The sequence below is a fragment of the Eumetopias jubatus genome, unplaced genomic scaffold (genome assembly GCF_037043125.1).
Source record: "Eumetopias jubatus isolate StellerSeaLion01/CBP00866 unplaced genomic scaffold, mEumJub1_p1.0 scaffold_3, whole genome shotgun sequence".
In the NCBI taxonomy this organism is placed as follows: Eukaryota; Metazoa; Chordata; class Mammalia; order Carnivora; family Otariidae; genus Eumetopias; species Eumetopias jubatus.
In genome coordinates this window covers 22,511,858-22,532,444 of record NW_028274809.1, presented here as the reverse complement: position 1 = coordinate 22,532,444, position 20,587 = coordinate 22,511,858, and the positions used below count along the sequence as shown (strand labels likewise).

Here is a 20,587-nt window from a genome sequence, read left to right as displayed (position 1 = left end):
AATATTCAGGGCAGGAAGTTCACATATTCAGAAGTTCTAAAACAGAGCTCTTGATTCTAGCCAAAGTATTCATTTGGGGGAGTAAAGAAGAGACTGGAAGAATTAGAGAGGGTAACAGATATATAAATAACATACAGGTAATAAGAAAATAGACTCCTTTCTGCAGCTGCGAGCCCCAGACTGAGAATAAAAGATAGGCAGTACTATTTTGTAATGTAATTCTAATAAGGAACATTTTTTAAAAAATTTCCGTAAACAGCAATATATATTTATTTTGTGGCAAAGGTGTTTTTTCTTTTTCAAAAAGAAACAAGTGTGCAGTTTTGTTTTCGTATTTTTAATTAAGAAAGGTGTTCTCTCCTCCCCCTTCACCATTATCATTCCTCTCACCCAGGCTTGAGTCAAATATTATTTACTAATGCAAGACACCATCTTTAAGCAGATTTCGGGCTAGTCCGTAATGTCGAATCAAAACTTGAACGTCAATTTCACTTTGTTTTGCCTCTATCACGTGAACTGTGGGCTTAATCTTTAATTATGGGATCTTCGTTTTATTTATTTTCTTTTTAGTCTACTAAAATGGGAGTAGATGATTGCCAAGATGCTTTCTACCTTCGCCGCTGTAGGAATTATTCCTGGCGTTTCTTTTTTCTATACCAGTGTTTCGACACTTCTTAGCTGCATTCCAGCCTCTGGCGACAGGCTGCCCTGGGCAACAGGAATTTGCCCCTGAGGTCCTGCGGCCGCCTCACCTTTGCGAAAAGGGACAAGTCACGCTCAGAATGTAAGACGGGGGCGACGATCCCTTCAAGTTCCGGGCCTAGGAAGCTACAGCCTCACTCCCCCCTTCCTTTCAGCGCGGAGGCTCGCGTTCCAAGCCACGAATTGAACAGGGCGGGGCTCCGGGTGGGGCGGCTGGGTCACGTGGCAGGTCAGGTGACCACCCGGCGCGCCCGGCTGTCTGCCCGCGCGCGCGCGCGCTCTAGCCGTTCGCCGCCTCTCCGCACGTGGCGTCCCCGCTGCCGCCCCCGCTGGGCCCAGACCCCGAGCCCGCAGCCCGCAGCCATGGCACCCAGTCAGCTCGGTGAGCCCCTCGCGCGCCTTTCCGGATCCCCGCCCGCGGTGCCCCTGCCCCGCGGCGCCCCGAGCCCGCAATGGCGGCGCCGGGTTGCGCGGCGTGACTGCGAGCCCCGCGGCCGGTTGGCGGTAGCGCGGCTCGCAGGTGTCTGACCCGGGGAAGGCCCCGGGCTGGGCCTGGCCACTGTGGGCCGCCGTTATGGCCTAGAGATTCGCGACTGGCCTCCCAGCCGACCCCTCCCCCACCCCCAAGTCCTTGAAGGACTTAATGTCCTGTACTGCGAGTGATGAGAAAAATGTCTTCTGTTGCAGCCTTATTTAGTGTCTCTGACAAAACGGGCCTTGTGGAATTTGCCAGAAACCTAACTTCTGTTGGTTTGAATCTGATCGCCTCTGGAGGGACCGCAAAAGCTCTCAGGGATGCGGGTCTGGCAGTCAGGTAAGGCGCAGCTGAGTTTTTAAGCTCAGCCCAGTTGGAACGTAGTGTGATCCGGGCCACCGGAAAGTCATGCACCCCGGGCACAGTGAGTAAAAAGACGTCATTTCCCTCCTTCCAACACCGCTTACCCTGTCACAGAGGAGGAAAGAGGCTCAGAGAGATGTAGTAACTTGTGCTCAAGTTCACAGAGCTAAGTGAGGAGTTAAGTTCGGGGGTGGAACCCCAGGAGTGCCCATTTCAGAGCCCGCATTCTTAGCCACTTCCTATGGCAGATTAACTTAGGCGGGCCATTTGTTGTTAAAGAAAAACTCAAATTATGTGATTCACATGATCTGTTTTGACTGGCTCTTTAACGAAGCTGTTGACGGCGTTGGGATTCAAGTCTACCTGTGTTCCCCTGCCATCTCTGTTAATTACTTGAAGGCACAAATCTCTCATTCGATCCGTTATCCACAAGCTGGTATTACTGGCAAGGTGATGGGAAGAAGGAATGAGCAAAAGATAAATCAGGCTGCCATTCCTGACCTCAAGGAGCTGACATTCTGGTTGGAGAGCGGTAACTACTGTGGGGTAGAAAATGAAAAAGGCTATAGGACAGCTCTAATGAATGGCAGTGAGACTTCAGTGGAAGGACATGACCATTCCTGAAATACATTTCAGAAAAGGAGTGAAAGATCTCTCTGCTGTAGCCATGTGAAAAATTTTGCCACTTGCCGTCTAGGTCGGATTATTACCTTTTTTAATCATGTAATTCTGCCTTCTGTGGGCAGTACACAGCTTTCCTAAATTTGACAAGTTCAAATGGCAAGAATGCCTTCCTTTATTTATTCAATATCTTTTCCAGTCTTTTTGCATCATCTTTTTGATGTTGTCATAAGGGCCCTGTAAGAATCATGAAAGACAGGTCAGCCTTTTCTGAAGAGCAGCAGGGTGAGAATCCAAAATCTAGACCGTTCTTTCTTTTGGTGCATGTTGGATGCTGTTGTAGTTGGACCCTTCAGGTTAAGCCAGCTCAGTTCTTCTATAGCCTTTTTTTCTCCACCAAACTGTATTATGGAAATATTTCAGACATAATCAAAAGTAGACTATAATGAGTCCTGTTGCATATCCATTCCTCAATTTAAATACTTATCAGTTGTTGAGTCTTGTTTGACCTGTACCTCTACCCACTCCTCATTTGCTCATGTAGCTATGTATTTCTTAAAAATTGGGAAGGTAAATATTTCTCTCCTGTTAAAGTGTAAAACTGTTCACACATCATTATACACACACACACACTCTCATGTAATCCTTACAACTTTTTGGTGCAGATAGTATTCTCTCCCTTTAATAAATAAGGAAACTTGAGGCACAAAGAAGTTGGATAACTTGCCCAAGTTCATACAGCTAACACAGCTAATAAAATGCAGAGCCAAGATTCTATCCCAGGAGGTTAACCTGGAGGTGTGAGGTATACTGATGATATTTTAATTGATGACTATACAGCAGTGAGCATGCAGAGAATTATTTGAAGACTGCACCTGCTGCATGCAAATTCTGAAATCTAAAGGAGCAACAAGCTTTTTAATTACCCCACATAGTCTTTCATTCTAAGAATACATGTCCTTTCTTTGTTTTTAGCAATTATCCTCTGTTGGAGAAGCGATTTTATTTCCTGAATGCCAGGAAAGGGAATTTTGAATTGGACACCATGATGTCACCAGTTTTTAGTTTATTGGAAATATGTGAGCCCTTGGTCAGATACCAGTCATTTGCCAATGGCCTTAATAGGAGACTCTACCCAGGGAATTCTATATCCTATTGGAATTTGCTGCTTTAAAATATTTATCATTTTTTTTTTACTATACAGGCAATGTATGTTAGTTGTAGAAAATGTGAAAAATGTATGAAGTTATAAAGAAGGTAGTAAATAGTTTATAATTCTGTTTTAACATGTTGATGTACTACTTTCCAGTCTTTTTATAAGCATATTTTATTTCATAGCTTATACAGAAGATAATTTTGCTTCTTGATTTTGTTCACCTAACATTGTTAGCATTTTTTCATGTCATTAAAATTTGCTTGTAAATCAGACTGAGAGCAGAGGAGTTCATGCCAGTTTGGTGATCTGAATCGATATTTAAGTATTGCCTTGCATTTGGCCCTTTGTCATATTTTGCAATTATTTTTCCCAGCTTAATTTTTTTTCTGTGTAAAATTTTAACATTTTGCATAGATCTACTAATCTTTTGTTTAATGCTTTGAGCACATTCCTCATGTATTGAATTTTGGTAGTTCTATGATTTTTTTTAAATGCTCAAACCTTTGATTCATTGGGAATTTATTTTTATATGGGCTAAACCAGTATTATTCCAATACTGACACCACCTTATTAAAACACAGTCTTTTATTTCCCCACTCATTTGATTTGCCATCTTTACGTTTGCTTAATCATAAAGCTAAATGCTTGTTTTTACTTTAGTCTGTTTCTGAGATAAAGATATTTTTAGTGCTTTTTGTATGTTCTGCTAAATTACTTCTCAATTTAATGTATGGCATATGATTCGGTTTCTGAATTCTGAACATTCAGGCTCTGGAAAATCCCCCCAAATGAGGACAGTAGATGTAATGTTGGAAGTTGCTTTAGAATAGTGTAAAATGACAGTTCAGCAGAAACAGCAATATTCTGTTCATCTATTTTCAGAGATGTCTCTGAGCTGACGGGATTTCCTGAAATGTTAGGGGGGCGTGTGAAAACCTTGCATCCTGCAGTCCATGCTGGTAAGTGTTGGTACTTTCAATTTAAAACAATCTGTGGTCTTCAGGAATATTTTGGTTGATTACTTTGTAGAATAAATGAGGAAAAAGGCAGGTCATAAGCTCAGGAAATTATCTGTGAGTCTGTATGGGTTTTGTCACATTTGCTGCTAAAGTTCATAATATGTTAGGACCTGTTAATAATTTTAATAATAAAATCTATATTGCTTTATTATGCGATGGATTCACATTGTTTTCCTCTGCTCACTATTAGTCCTGATCTGATAACTAATTTAGAGTGATATTTTCTTCTGGAGTTAATGAAAATGTTTCAGTTTCATGTGTGAAAAGACTTTTGTTACAATCCCAACTTAGAATGAAGTATCACAGTGTAACTGACTTTTTTTTTTTTTAAGATTTATTTATGTATTTGAGAGAAAGCATGCACATGTGCGCTTGAGTGTGGGGAGGGGCAGAAGGAGGGAGAGAATCCCAAGCCGACTGCCCGAGGAGCTTGAGCCAGACAAGGGGCTCAGTTCCAGGACTCTGAGATCATGATCTGAGCTGAAATCACAAGTCAGATGTTCAACTGACTGAGCTACCCAGGTGCCCTTGCAACTGACTTTTAAAAGAATTCTTTTTCAAAGTGCTTTAGTTCGCTCATCTAAGACAAAAATTATGGTATCAACCAAAAATGGTGAGAAATAGGTATATTGCTAATTTACCATTTAAAGTAAAATTTGAAAGAATAAAAGTGTTAGGCTGAGGAGGATCATCAGATAAGCCATTTACTTATGGGAGCACATAGATTAATGAAACTGGTAACAGTTATGTGAAAATTCTTTTACATTTTGTTGCTTTAAAAAGGGTAAGGGCGGCACCTGGCTGACTCGGTGGAGTTCAAGCCCCATGTTAGGTTATAGAGATTACTTGAAAATAAAAAAATCTTAAAAAAGGGGGGGGAGTGAGGAACTGTTACAAGAGCTTTTTAAATATACTCTAAATTTTTAACTCTCTCTTTGTCTTCTTGATTAGGCAGGATTAGAGACTTTAACTTGATTGGTGGGACCATATTGGAAAGAAGTATCTTGTTCTGATGTGTTTTTTGAACCTAATACTTTAACTTTGTTAAATTAGGAATCTTGGCTCGTAATGTCCCAGAAGATAGTGCTGACATGGCCAGACTTGATTTCAGTCTTATAAGGTAAAAATTGGAAGTTAAAATTTTAATACATTAAGGATCAAAGACAGTGAGTATGCCAAACCTGATGCCCTCCCTTTTAAGACCAAGATTAACATTAGGTGTAATTTCCTATTCACTCACTATAACATCTATTGAATACCTTTTGTGTGACATTGTACATACATAAGCATTTTTAATTTGGCAAGTTTATATTACCACAATTCATACTTAAACTAAAAAAAAACTTTTATTTTTTTAAGGAAGTTATGACCTAAATGTTCATACATATTAGCAATGTAGTTATTTGCATAAAAATAAGCAATATTTGTTTTCAATGTATATAACTTCCTTGAGCTATATAACCCATATACCGTATAATTTCCCAAATTAAAATCTACAATTCAGTAGTAGTTATTCAGAGTTGTGCATCCATCACCATAGTTAATATTAGAACATACTCATCACCTCCCCAAAAAAACCCATGCCCATTAGCATTCATGTTTTTTTTTTTTGCTCTGTAATCAGTATATTAAGGAGACATTCATATGTTTCAATTGCTTAATTCTGATACCCAGATTTAAGCTTGTGAACATGACCTTTAAACATACAATTAAAGCTATTCATCATAATTTGCTATACTGCCAACATTAAATTACAGTTACTTTGGAGCATAAGTTAAAGGGTTTAAAGTAAGCCAGTAACATACCTAAAAAACACCTTCCTATCTCATACATGCAGATTAACTTCTCCACGTAAATGTCTCTTCACTCTAAGTTACCCTGCTCCTGAAGTCACTACTCTGAAGCTTATCATGGTCCAAAGAGAAGGAAGAAGAGTATAACCAGGACTGATAAATATATATTAAAAAAAAAAAAAGATGGCACAGCAGAAGGGAATGCAATTCTACAAATGCAAGCCCTCAGGCTGCAGCATATGATAAATCCCTTCTTTAGAGAGGTATCCTTTCTATCATTGATACTACAGGCCAAATTACATAGCATGCCATCCTCAAGTAAAAGTTGAGGTAATAAATGCAGAGGCATCACAATGAATCCCACTTAACTATAGACCAACACTTCTCTACAAATTCTTTGTCTGATTGCCTATTAAATACAACTATTAACTTCATAGCTTAATAATTAAGGGTCATACACTCAAGTCAATACATACACCTAGCATTTCAGTCTGAGCTGTTTCATATACATAGAGCTGAAATTAATTACAAGGTATGGCCTAACAAATGCTAGGGGAGATTTTTAAAAGTAGTTTTTACAAGTATTAAACTTACCTTGCACACTGAAGTCGTCATACATACAGGGCAGAGTCAGAGCTTTTATATTTGAGTTTATTCTTCATTTAACTTTTCAAACACTACTATAGTTGAATATTAAAACAAAAACAATAGCAAGTAGTGAGCTATGATTATAGTTCTTCACTTACTACTGCATATAAAATGCCAGCAGCGTTACTCACTGACCCCATTAAGAGGTCTGACACTGAACACCACCCCTGGGAGGATGTTTATTATCCTCATAGGCTTCCCCATTGTAATGGTGCCGTCTTTCCTGATTTGGATCAAAGTCCATCAGTTCTACCTGGTCCATTTCATCAGTCTCTTCTACATCCTTCCTCTCAGGTAGGAGTTTTTCCAGCAGAGAGAGTTTCACAGGAGAGAGAAAGCCATTCTCAGGAAAGTTTACCTTAAATTCGATGATTAAGCGACCCTTCTCATATGGTCTACAATAAACTGGTATGCCTTCATTTAGCACACACTTGATACCTCCATGCTTGACCATTTGACCTGGATGAGAGGTGATGACGATAGGTCAGTTGTCAAGAGTAGGTACTGAAAGCTGCGCAGTGCTTTAATCAGCTATATGTCCGTACACATGAAAAGGTCGTCTTCTCGCCAAATAAAAACAGCATTGTCCTGATCTAAAATAATGATACTATATCCTGGTTCTTGGTCTCCTTCACCATGGAATGTTATCTTCTGGCCATCCTTCATGCCTTTGTCAATATAAACTTCTAGAATCTTCTTTCGAACTACCTTCTGTTGCAGCTTTTCCATCTATCTTTAGGACTAATCCGTTCCTCATGGCCCTGGCACTCCATGCACACAGATTGAATTTGCTGAACCATTCCAGGTCCTATCTGATGAATTCTTAGATGCATTCCAGTACCTCAGCAATTGGGACAACATGCTTTTCTTACCACCTCGGCCTTCACATTTATCACAAATCACATTCTTTTGCAAAGCTAGTTTTCTTGTTGCACCATTATATAAATCTAACGTTATTCAGAGCTGACGTACGACATTTTTACCTTCTTTCTCTCTGCATCCTTCCTCCTCCAAAAAACATACCAAAGATGTCCATGGGGGAGCCAAAACCACCACAGCTCCACCTTCTTTAACCTTTGTCATATAATTCCCTTTTCTTTGCATCAGTGAGTACTTCATAATCTTGAGAAATCTGTTTAAACTTGTCTCCTTCATTTGGATTCTTATCAGGGTGGTACTTCAAGGCCAGTTTCCTATAGGCCTTTTTCAGTTCCTCTTGGGTGGCATTGGATTTGACCCCCAAAACATCATTGTAAGGGGTTTCTTTGACCATTTTCTACAGCTGGTGAAAGGGCCGAGGCTGGTGTGGGGAATGGGAAGGAGCGCGTTGCTGGGCTCCTCATGTCTCACTGAGCGTTCTGGAAAGTTCCCAGCATTCATTCTTCATTTCCCCTAAAACCTCTAGCCCTGTACAACTATAGTCTTACTTGTTTCTATGGATTTATCTATACACAGCATTTCATACCAATAGAATCATATAATGTGTGGTCCTTTGTGACTGACTTGTTAACATGTTTTCAAGGTTCATCCATGTTCTAGTATGTCTCAGCACTTCATTTTTTTTATTATTACTGAAAACCCATTGTATGGATATACCCCATTTTATTTATCAGTTAATCAGCTCATGGGCATTTGGATTGTTTCCACATTATGAGTATTAGGAAGAGTGCAAACAGTGTTCATGTACAAGTTTTTGTGTAGACATACATTTTCATTTTTCTTTGGTTATATACCTAGGAGTGGAATTCCTTGGTCATCTGGTATGTTTAACCTATCCAGAAGCTGCCAGACTACTTTCCAAAGTGCTGCATCATTTTACGTTCCCTGCAGTAGTATAGGAAGTTTCTCTACATCCCCACCAATATCTTTTACATCACTAGGATGATGTAAAAGATATTGATATGATAAAAGGTATTTAAGAAAAACCCCAAAATGTCATGTGATTATTATTGGCATTTCCTAGTGAAATGCTGGCATGTCATTGTGATTATTATTGGCATTTCCTAGTGATGTTGAGCATCTTGTCATATGCTTGTTGGCCATTTGTATACCTTTGGAGAAATGTGCATTCTAATTCTTTGCCCATTTTTTTGTTATTTCTCATTTTATTATTGTAAGAGTTCATTTTATCCCATTCTGTGGATTGTCTTTATTTATGGGGTCCTTAGACCATCATAAAACCCTTAAATTTTGGTAATGTCCATTTTATCTATTTTGTTGCCTACACTTTTGGTGTTATATCTAAGAAGCGATGGCATAATCCAAGATAGTGAAGATGTAAGAGTTTTTTAGTTGTAGCTCTTATGCTTAGGTCTTTGATTTTTTTTTAAGTTACTTTTTATATATGGGTGTGAATTAGGGGGTCCGACTTCATTCTTCTGAATGTGGTTGTCCAGCATCATTTGTTGGAAAAACTTCTTTCCCCCATTGAATGGTCTTGGCACATTGTGATCTGTATCTGTCATTATGCTGGCACCGTATCATTATTGTATCTTTGTGGCAAATATTGAAATTGAGAAGTGTGAGTCCTCCAACTTTCTTCTTTTTCAAGATTGTTTTGGGCATTCAGGATCCTTTGCATTTCAGTGTGAATTTTAGGATCAGTTTGCCCATTTCTGCAAAAAACGGAGTTGGAGTTTCCTAAGGATTGTGTTGAATCTGTGTATCAATTTAGGGGAGGTTGCCATCCTAATATTGTCTTCCAGTCCATAAACTGGGATGCCTTTCCATTTGTTTAGATTTTCTTTAATTTCTTTCAACAGTGTTTTGTAGTTTTTAGTATACAAGTCTTATGCTTTTGCTAAATTTATTCTTAAACATTTTTTTGTTCTTTTTGATGCTACCGTTAGTAAAATTGTTTTCTTTACTTCGGGTTGGTTGTTGCTAATGTACGTAAATTCAGTTAATCATATGTCCTGTAACCTTGCTGAACTCAATGCTAATAGCTTTTTTTGTTAAATCCCTTAGAATTTTCTATATACAAGATCTTGTCACCTACTAATAGAGATAGCTTTACTTTTTCCTTTCTAATCTTGATGCTTTTTATTTAATTTTCTTTGTTAATTGATTGTCTAGAACCTCCAGTACAGTGGTAAGAGTTGACATTCTTGTCTTGCTCCTGAACTTAGGGGAAAGCATTCAGTCTTTCAACTTTAAATATAATGTTAGCTGTGGATTTTGGGGTTTTTCTTAAATACCTTTTATCATGTTGAGCAAGTTCTCTTCTATTAATTTGTTGAGTGTTTTTATCATGAGTGGGTGTTCAGTTTTGTCAAATGCTTTTTGTGCATCTGTTGAGGTGCTCAGGTGATTTTTGTCCTTTGTTTTATTGAAATGGGCTCTTACATTAACTGATTTTTAGATGTTAAACCAACCTTACAGTCCTAGGGTAAATCATATTTCGCTGTAGTGTATGCCCCTTTTTATATTTTGTTGAGGATTTTTGTGTCTGTATTCATAAGATACTGGTCTATATTTTTCTTGTGACATTTTGTCTGGTTTTGGTATCAGGGTTATAGGCATTGGGGAGTATTCCCCCTCTTCTTCTGTTTTACTTTTTTTATTAGTTTTTACCAGGTGTGCTTATTTCACTGGGTGTGAACCTGCCCACAGAGCTCCTCACATTGCAGGCCTAGGCATGGAACTCTACTGGTTGTTAATTTTAGATTAGTTCTGTATTTTAAATTATTCTTTTGGATCTCCTGTTAACATCATTGTATATGATCTCTCTGAAGACAAAACAAGCAAAGAAATAAATATTTCGCCCTTAGAATGGTCTGTTATTTTTCATCATTGTACGTGACCCATTGGAAATAGAATCTAAAATTGAATGTTGTAGATAAAAGTGATGTTATTCCAAAATGAGGATGTTATCTGTAGCCTTGTATTTTACATTTCTGTTAAAATTTTTTTAGAAATGTTTTTTTGATGTCTGGATTATATAATGGGTAGCTGGATTATATAAGTTTATCTAGGCAGTAACACTGCAATATGATTTGGGGGAAATAATGTTTTGAGAGCACCTGCTGACCAAAGCCACTTTTATTTACTATATTATGCAACAGTGGGAACTCCTGACATTTCAGTTTACTTTTTAGAATTCTAAAATGTTAGGATTATAGTTTATATTTTAGATCTTTAGACTCAGGTGATCTTTAGATCACGTTAAAGCTGGTGATTGACTTACATGTAAACCCCATAAAGTTTGGGTTTCTAACAACAGCTAAATTCCTTTTTGGTTTAGAGTTGTCGTCTGTAATCTGTATCCCTTTGTGAAGACAGTAGCTTCTCCAGATGTAACTGTCGAACAGGCTGTTGAGCAGATTGATATTGGTAAGTTAGCAAAACCATATTTGAAGACTGATAGGGGAGGATTACTTACAGTTTATTTATTTTTGGACTATTTAGATTTTTTAAAAAGATTTTACTTATTTATTTGAGAGAGAGCACAAGCAGCGGGGAGGAGCAGAGGGAGAGGAACAAGCAGACCCCACGCTAAGCCCAGAGCTTGACATGGGGCTTGATCTCACAACCCTGAGATCATGACCTGAATCAAAATCAAGAGTCGGATGCCTAACTGACTGAGCCACCCACACACCCCAAACACTATTTATATTTTAAAATAGATTTTGTTTTGATGTTCACCCAGAATCAGAACATTGAGGGAGCAGAAAATCATTACTGCTCCCAGACTGTGTTCTGGGGTGATTGTAATTCATCTATATTTTCTAAGCTATTACTTTGTGTAGAGATTCATCTGGGGTATGTTTTCCTTATTTTTTAAGTCAAAAATTAGAAGTATCTGTACAGTAAACTTTATTTGAAGGAGGTTAAAGTCATGGAAATACAAGTTGTTTTTTGTTCTCCTGAGGTGGAGTAACCCTACTGAGAGCAGCAGCCAAAAACCATGCTCGAGTGACAGTCGTATGTGACCCTGAGGACTATGTGGCCGTGTCCACAGAGCTGCAAAGCTCTGACAGCAAAGACACCTCCTTGGAGACTAGACGCCAGTTAGCCTTGAAGGTAGGGATGCACTTCTATCCAGTGCAGTGTTTACCAAACCAGATGGTATTCAATTTTCACTGGGTCTCCTTGGAGCTGCTATCCTTTTCCTGTAAATGCAGAGACCCGAGTATTACAGAGGTATAATGTCAAAAAGATTGAAAGAGACTTGGAAAGAGAACGATTCGTTGTGTTTTTAGTGTTATTGGGTGTCTTTCCTGCACAGTCATATGTGTGGGCAAGGAGTGTAGTTTGTTGTGTGCTACCTAAGACCCTCATGTGCCCACTTTGGTAAGTGCTGCTGGTGTTTCACAAAACTTACACTTTTTGTAGGCTTTCACTCATACGGCACAATATGATGAAGCCATTTCAGATTACTTCAGGAGACAGTATAGTAAAGGAATATCTCAGATGCCTTTGAGGTATGGAATGAACCCTCATCAAACTCCTGCCCAGTTATACACACTGAAGCCCAAGCTTCCCATCACAGGTAAGGGCTGTGTGTTATGTGGCATAGTTTGCTGTGTCTGGGGGTGTGCGTGTCTTCCTCTATTGTATCTGATGTGGCTCGCGTTGAGAAGATAAAGTAAATTACATAATGCCTTTTATAGCCACCTGAAGTTTGAGATGCCAGGTGGACTTATGAGATAATTAGGGGTTCTGGAAAGAGGTCAGGCTGGAGATAGAGTTTGGAATGTCTTTGGCATATAGATGACTTTGGAGATGTAAAACAGGCAGGATGGATTTCATAGAAGAGGTTAAGCAGTGGAGGAACCAGCAGAGGAAAACAAGGCTGGAAAACCTGCAGGATTTCAAGTGGTTTGGAATGCTCCTGAGAACAAAAAAGCAACTGATCTGGGAAAAATTGCAAGAACAATTTCCTTGGAATGATGGATCTGGAAGCCCAATTGAAGTGGGCCAAAATAGGAATGTGAGGTTGGGAAATAGTAATAAAGATAATTCTTTGAACAAAGTTAATTAGGACTTCCATGGGTTTGTAGAAATAAAAGAGACTTTTCACTTTTTTGTTCTGTTGTACTCTTTAGGGGGGAATTAGAACATGTTCTACTGTCTGGGGTGGGGGAAATGGGTGCAGAGGGCAGGGGAGAGAGTAGTGGGTACGAAGGCCTTGAAGGCCCAAGCATTGGTAGGAGGGTTGGCTTTGGTGACAGCAAGGACAGCTTTCTTCATGTACTGGGAAGGCAAACACAGAGCACACTGGTTGGTACGTCTGGTGGTGGGAAGATGCAGGTACTTCTGTCTCTTCTTTCCTCCTTGTTAACACCTGAGGGAGAGGAGGAGCAGGGAGCAGTGTCAGAGATTTGAGGAGAATCTGAAATACTCATTTTTCCCCCTTCTCATTCATTGGATCAAGTTCTGTTATTACTCTACTCCAGATATATTTTGAATCTTTTCTAACACTATGGAAGCCCCCACAGTGACCCCAAAAGTCTCCCAGACTGCAGTAATCTAACTGCTCTCTGCTTTGTCTTTTCTAGTCACAGAAGGGTAATTGTAAACATGTAAATCAGATGATGTTATGCCCTGTTTGAGACCATTCATTGGCTTTGCCTCCCAATTAAATTCCTCTGCATGTCCTGCAGACCCTTTTTCTGACTGGTCTACTTCTTGATTACTGGTCCCCTATCCGCTGCTCCCTAAGGCCTGTTGTCCGTTTGGTCAGCAGGCCTAGTGTCTGTGGCCTTTGCTCTGGTGTTGAAGGTGTCACTCGCTTGTCATTCAGATCTCACCTGAAAGTCACCTCCTCAGGGAAGCTTTCTCTGATCACCCAGACTGAAGTAGCTGCCCATCACATTTTATCGCACTATTTTGCTGCATTTATTTATGTTTTAGTCATCTCCCATTTAATCATCTTCCCCTGAGAGCAGAAACCTTGTCAGTCTTTGTTCATTGCTTCTTGTTTATTCATTGCTACATCCTCAGTACTTAGAATATTGCTTGGCATGTTCCCTAAGTATTTATTGAATGGATAGTTAAAAACTTGACATTTTGCATGAATTTTTACTTTTAGAATTTCTTAAAACAGGAAATTCTACTGTTTTGTCTTCTGTTATTTTCTCCTTATAATGTTTCCCATTTAGATTCTGAGGCAAGAAATACTTCCACATACTTTCAGTTCCCATATTTTTCATTTTCAAAGCTCTTTCATTGGTGTTGGTCAAAGGAACTGTTTTTTAGGTACTTTTTTTTTTTAAGACTTATTTTAGAGAAAGAGTGCGCGAGCTGGGAGGAGGGGCAGAGGGAGAGAGAGAGAGAGAAGCAAACTCCCCGCTGAATTCAGAGCCCGATGTAGGGCTCAATCCCATGACCCTGAGATCATGACCTGAGCTGAAATCACGAGTTGGACACTATATACATACAATGGAATATTACTCAGCCATAAAAAAAGAACAAAATCTTGCCATTTACAATGATGTGGCTGGAACTAGAAGGTATTACACTAAGCGAAATAAGTCGGTCAGAGAGACAGATACCATATTTTACTCATGTGGAATTTAAGAAAGAAAACAGATGAACATACATAGGGGTAGGGAAGGAAAAATAAAGACAAAAATAGGCTAACCATATGAGACTCTTAACGATAAGAAACAGGATTGCTGGGGAGGGATGGGGTAATTGGGTGGTGGTCATTAAGGAGGGCACTTGAAGTAGTGAGTACTGGGTGTTCTGTGCAGCTGATGAATCACTAAATTCTATCTCTGAAACATAATATAGGTTAATTAAATTGAATTTAAGTAAAAAATTTTAAAAAAGAGTTGGGCACTTAACTGACTGAGCCACCCAGGCACCCCCCCTTTTTTTTTACAATAGACTTTATTTTATAAAGTAGTTTTAGATTTACAGAGAAATTTCTCAGAAAGTATAGAGAATTCCCAGACATTCCCTCCCTCTGGACCTCCTCTCCCCAGTTTCTCCTTTTAATATCTTATATTAGTATAGTACATTTGTTAAAATTGATGAACCAGTAGTGATTCATTAGTATTAACTAAAGTCCATTGTTTACATTAGGACTCACTCTTTGTGTTGTATATTCCTTGGGATTTGACATGTGTAATGTCATGTATCCACCTTGACAGTATGTGCAGAATAGCTTCACCACCTAAAAATTCCCTGCATTCTACCTCCCTGATTTCTGCAGCCACTTGTATTTTTACTGTTTCCATAGCATCATAAGGTTGGAATCATACAGTGTATAGCCTCTTCACGCTGGCTTGTTTCATTTAGCAATATGCATTTAAGGTTCCTCCATGGTTTTGGTGGCTTGAGAGTTCATTTCTTTTTGCTGTTTAATAATATTCCATTGTATATGGATATACCCTAATTTAGTTTATCCATGCCCCTCTTGAAGGACATCAGAAATAGAAAAACAGTTTTTGACAGTTATGAATAAAGCTGCTAAAAACATTCAGGTACAGGTTTTTCTGTGGACATGTTTTCAACTCATTTGTATAAGGACCTAATATTTTCTCTTATTGTTTACTATTAATTGCCTATTTTGTTTCTTCTGTGCCTCTCCTGTAAGCTCTATGTGGGAGGAGCTAGTTTATTCATTGGTAATATCCCCAGTACCTGTAACAGTCCCCAACATGGTGGTAAGCACTCAGTAAATATTTGTCGAAGTTTATTTTTAAAAGTATGTACCATGCAAGATAACACAAAGGAAATGCAATTATAAATTTGTTTTTAATTAATGGCCCTCATTTTTTTTTGTATGTGCGGAGTTTATAATTTATTCACAAGAGATAATAGCTCCTAAAAAATCCTGCCATTGTTAAGAAAATAGGCAGTGAGAAACTTGGAAGTTGTAATCTTTTTAACGGCATTTCAACTTTAGGCAGAGCCTACTGAATTTCATATAAAGGAGGAAGAATCCAACTTATTTTTTTCCCCTTGTTTTCTCCCACCCACAGCTCTTTCATTAGCTTGTAATATATTCTTATATTGACAAGGTATATAACTTAGATTTTGTATTGTCTCTGTAATTGCTGTGATTGTGTTATCTTAGTTCTGTACTGAAGTGGATCCCTGACGATCACTGGTCTTGTCATTCTTTCTCCCGTTCCTGAATTCTCTGTTGGTTTATTTCTAGATTGGAGTTGGTTTCTCCAGTAGCATATGTATGTGAGAGAGAGAAGAGGGAGTGTGTGTGTCTCTCTCTTTTTTTTTTTTTAATTTTTTTTTGGTGAGGCAGGCTTAGGCTCTAGTGTTTTGTTCTTTTTTATCAAGTTCTTTTATATTTGTGTATATGTATTTGCCTCTTAATTATACTTTTCTGAAAACATATTTGTGCAGCCTTGACATATGTTATTTTTCAGAAATGTACATATATCTGATTTTATTGATCCTGCTTAATAATGTGTTTTGTTTCTATATGTAGTTCTAAATGGAGCCCCTGGATTTATAAACTTGTGTGATGCTTTGAATGCCTGGCAGCTGGTGAAGGAACTCAAAGAAGCTTTAGGCATTCCAGCCGCTGCCTCTTTCAAACATGTCAGCCCAGCAGGTAAAGCACTACTCTCTGGAACGCTTTGGATCTGTTCAGAATGCCGCCTTTTTGATTAGAAAGAATTGACATGTTCTAATGTGAATATAGACATTCTCTAAAGTCTCAAACCACTTTTGTGGAGTCTGTTAACAGTTTCAATACAGTAACGTGACAAAATCTGGTAATAACATGTATTTGTTATTGACGTATATGTAATTGTATAACATCACTGAGACAGGATTAGGAAATCACTTTTTTGCAGTGGAAATGTAAAAAATAAAATGGTTTAATGCAATATGACTATTTTTCCACATGGTTGAGAATGGAACTGTGCAGACATAAAGAAGTTCTTGTGACACCTTATGGTAACTTTATAGCCATTGTATGAGATACCTTTTTGCTTCTGTGTCTAAATCAACTCTAATACATAGTTCTTTGATGTTTATTTGATATTAAGTTGATGTAAACAGGGAAGAAATAAATGGTATGTGGTATCAAGCAGGAGAGAGAGAGTCCTTAATGAAGTAAACCAGCTTTGTACCCATGCATGGTGCTGGCAGACTCAGACGGTAGTTGTTTCCAGAAGCCAGAGAGGAAAGATTCCCCCCTTCCTCCTCCCCTGCAGCTGTATTTTTGGTGTTTAATTATCTGGCCAGATGTTTGTTTAATTTGGCAAAGGCACTAGAAATTATGCTATATGGACTAGATGTTAAGAAAAATGTTGTCTTGATGTAGGAGAGGGTAACTAGTAACTTGAGACTTGGAGGTTTATTTTATGGTTTTCTATGCCAGGTGCTGCTGTTGGAATCCCACTCAGTGAAGATGAAGCTAAAGTCTGCATGGTCTACGATCTGTATAAAACTCTTACACCCATATCAGCTGCGTATGCAAGGGCAAGAGGTCAGAACAATAATAGAGTTCCTGCTTGTTCTTAAAAGAGAAAAAACAGTATTTTATCCTAAGTAGAATAAAGTAGTAATATTCTGTTTCAGATTTCAAATTATCTTTAATTTGTTTTTTATTAATACTTAGGAATGACTACATGAGTGCCTTGGAATAAATTTGTTTATAAAAGTGTGTGTTTGCTGCTATTCAACATAGTATTAGAAGTCCTAGCCACAGCGATCAGACAAAAAAAGAAATAAAAGATATCCAAATTGGCAAAGAAGTTAAACTCTCACTCTTTGCAGATGATATGATACTTTATGTGGAAAACCCAAAAGACTCCACCCCAAAACTGCTAGAACTCATACAGGAATTCAGTAAAGTGGCAGGATATAAAATCAATGCACAGAAATCAGTGGCATTCCTATACACCAACAACAAGACAGAAGAGAGAGAAATTAAGGAGTCGATCCTATTTACAATTGCACCCAAAACCATAAGATACCTAGGAATAAATCTAACCAAAGAGGCAAAGGATCTGTATGCAGAAAACTATAAAATGCTCATGAAAGAAATTGAGGAAGACACAAAGGAATGGAAAAACGTTCCATGCTCATGGATTGGAAGAACAAATATTGTGAACATGTCAATGCTCCCTAGAGCAATCTACACATTCAATGCAATCCCCGTCAAAATACCATCCACTTTTTTCAAAGAAATGGAACAAATAATCCTAAAATTTGTATGGAACCAGAAGAGACCCCGAATAGCCAGAGGAATGTCGAAAAAGAAAAGCAAAGCTGGCAGCATCACAATTCCGGACTTCCAGCTCTATTACAAAGCTGTCATCATCAGGACAATATGGTACTGGCACAAAAACAGACACATAGATCAATGGAACAGAATAGAGTGCACAGAAATGGACCTTCAACTCTATGGTCAACTAATCTTTGACAAAGCAGGGAAGAATGTCCGATGGAAAAAAGACAGTCTCTTCAACAAATGGTGTTGGGAAAATTGGACAGCCACATGCAGAAGAATGAAACTGGACCATTTCCTTACACCACACACAAAAATAGACTCCAAATGGTTGAAAGACCTAAACGTGAGACAGGAGTCCATCAAAATCCTAAAGGAGAACACAGGCAGCAACTCTTCGACCTCAGCTGCAGCAACTTCTTCCTAGAAACATCGCCAAGGGCAAGGGAAGCAAGGGCAAAAATGAACTATTGGGATTTCATCAAGATAAAAAGCTCTACAAAGCTAAAGAAACAGTCAGCAAAACCAAAAGACAACCGACAGAATGGGAGAAAATATTTGCAAATGACATACCAGATAAAGGACTAGTATCCAAAATCTATAAAGAACTTATCAAACTCAACACCCAAAGAACAAATAATCCAATCAAGAAATGGGCAGAAGACATGAACAGACATTTTTCCAAAGTAGACATCCAAATGGCCAACAGACACATGAAAAAGTGCTCAACATCGCTCGGCATCAGGGAAATCCAAATCAAAACCTCAATGAGATACCACCTCACACCAGTCAGAATGGCTAAAATTAACAAGTCAGGAAATGACAGATGTTGGCAGGGATGCGGAGAAAGGGGAACCCTCCTACACTGTTGGTGGGAATGCAAGCTAGTGCAACCACTCTGGAAAACAGGATGGAGGTTCCTCAAAAAGTTGAAAATAGAGCTACCATACAATCCAGCAATTGCACTACTGGGTATTTACTGCAAAGATACAAATGTAGGGATCCAAAAGGGTACGTGCACCCCGATGTTTATAGCAGCAATGTCCACAATAGCCAAACTGTGGAAAGAGCCAAGATGTCCATCGACAGATGAATGGATAAAGAAGAAGTGGTATATATACACAATGGAATATTATGCAGCCATCAAAAGGAATGAGATCTTGCCATTTGCAATGATGTGGATGGAACTGGAGGGTGTTATGCTGTGTGAAATAAGTCAATCAGAGAGAAACATTATCATATGACCTCACTGATATGAGGAATTCTTAATCTCAGGAAACAAACTTGAGGGTTGCTGGAGTGGTAGGGGGGTGGGAGGGATGGAGTGGCTGGGTGATGGACATTGTGGAGGATATGTGCTATGGTGAGCGCTGTGAATTGTGCAAGACTGTTGAATCACAGATCTGTACCTCTGAAACAAATAATGCAATTTATATTAAAAAAAAGCAGGAGGGGAAGAATGAAGGGGAGTAAATCGGAGGGGGAGACGAACCATTGAGAGACGATGGACTCTGAAAAACAAACTGAGGGTTCTGGGGGGTGGATGGGTTAGCCTGGTGATGGGTATTAGGGAGGGCACATTCTGCGTGGAGCACTGGGTGTTATGCACAAACAATGAATCATGGAACACTACATCAATAACTAATGTGATTAACATAATAAAAAAATTAAAGTGTGTGGATTTCATGTAATAAATGGAAACATAATTGGAATTTGGTGCACCCTACTTCATATTAGGCTATTGAATGCATTTGTATTGTTAATATAGGACTAAAATTATATGGTTATTTTAACTACACTGAATATGGTTAGAGTTGTATTTTATATATTTCAGAAATAATCTAACTCATGAGGTTAATAACCTGTGAATATTACTGTAACATTTTCAGAAGATCATCGAGAAACTTGATAGCAACGCACGGTTGATCTTCTGTAGTAGGGGTTAGCATACTGTGGCACATGTGTAAATAAATTCAGCCTGCCACCTGTTTTTTAAGTACAATTTGATTGGAACTGCCATGTCCTTTGTCATTGTGGCTGATTTCTATAACTGCAGAGCTGAGTAGGTATAACAGACCACGTGCCTGCAAAACAAAAAATGTTTATCAGGCCCTTCCAGAAGTTTGCCTAGAGGGTAAAATTAAAGAATATTTTGTTATGATTGTTTCAGTTTAAATGACTTATTAATCTCTTATTTAGATCTTAAACAATAAAGTTCTGTTTAGAGGAATGGATTTTAAATGATCACATTGGGTTTTTTTTAAACATCTTTTTCTGTGCAGGGATATTTGTGTTACATACCTCATTTTAATTTTTATTTATAGGGGCTGATAGGATGTCTTCCTTTGGTGACTTTGTTGCATTATCTGATGTTTGTGATGTCCCTACTGCCAAAATTATCTCCAGAGAGGTTAGTGGACGTTCCTGAGGATCCATACATAACTGAGTAAAGTTCTGTTTATTCCTAGTATTCATTGAAAGCATAACTTATAATATTTATGTATACCACCTGTAAATTAGTTTATTTAGAATGTTTATATTTTATGTAGAACATGAATCCTTGACTGAATTGTAATTTTGAGATTTAGTGAATGTTTCAAATGGGTATTTTGCTATTACTATGTTTTAATTTATATATTTGGTTTTTTTTCTGTAGTA

At 38.4% G+C, this 20,587-nt stretch overlaps 1 protein-coding gene and 1 pseudogene across 1 annotated transcript in view; one reads left to right on the top strand and one right to left on the bottom strand.

Moving 5' to 3' along the window:
• The first annotated feature begins 963 nt into the window (after nucleotides 1–963).
• The window catches only part of ATIC (5-aminoimidazole-4-carboxamide ribonucleotide formyltransferase/IMP cyclohydrolase), a 31,227-nt gene continuing 11,603 nt past the window's right edge, over nucleotides 964–20,587 (top strand). Inside the window, exons 1-10 of the mRNA XM_028112218.2 lie at nucleotides 964–1,084; nucleotides 1,390–1,516; nucleotides 4,200–4,276; nucleotides 5,390–5,456; nucleotides 11,021–11,109; nucleotides 11,648–11,799; nucleotides 12,112–12,268; nucleotides 16,178–16,303; nucleotides 17,078–17,185; nucleotides 20,254–20,339. Of these exons, the coding sequence (XP_027968019.1) occupies nucleotides 1,066–1,084; nucleotides 1,390–1,516; nucleotides 4,200–4,276; nucleotides 5,390–5,456; nucleotides 11,021–11,109; nucleotides 11,648–11,799; nucleotides 12,112–12,268; nucleotides 16,178–16,303; nucleotides 17,078–17,185; nucleotides 20,254–20,339 (1,008 nt within the window). The 5' untranslated portion in view covers nucleotides 964–1,065. The remainder of the gene's footprint in view (nucleotides 1,085–1,389; nucleotides 1,517–4,199; nucleotides 4,277–5,389; nucleotides 5,457–11,020; nucleotides 11,110–11,647; nucleotides 11,800–12,111; nucleotides 12,269–16,177; nucleotides 16,304–17,077; nucleotides 17,186–20,253; nucleotides 20,340–20,587) is intronic.
• LOC148164671 (dnaJ homolog subfamily A member 1-like) lies at nucleotides 6,917–8,050 on the bottom strand (annotated as a pseudogene).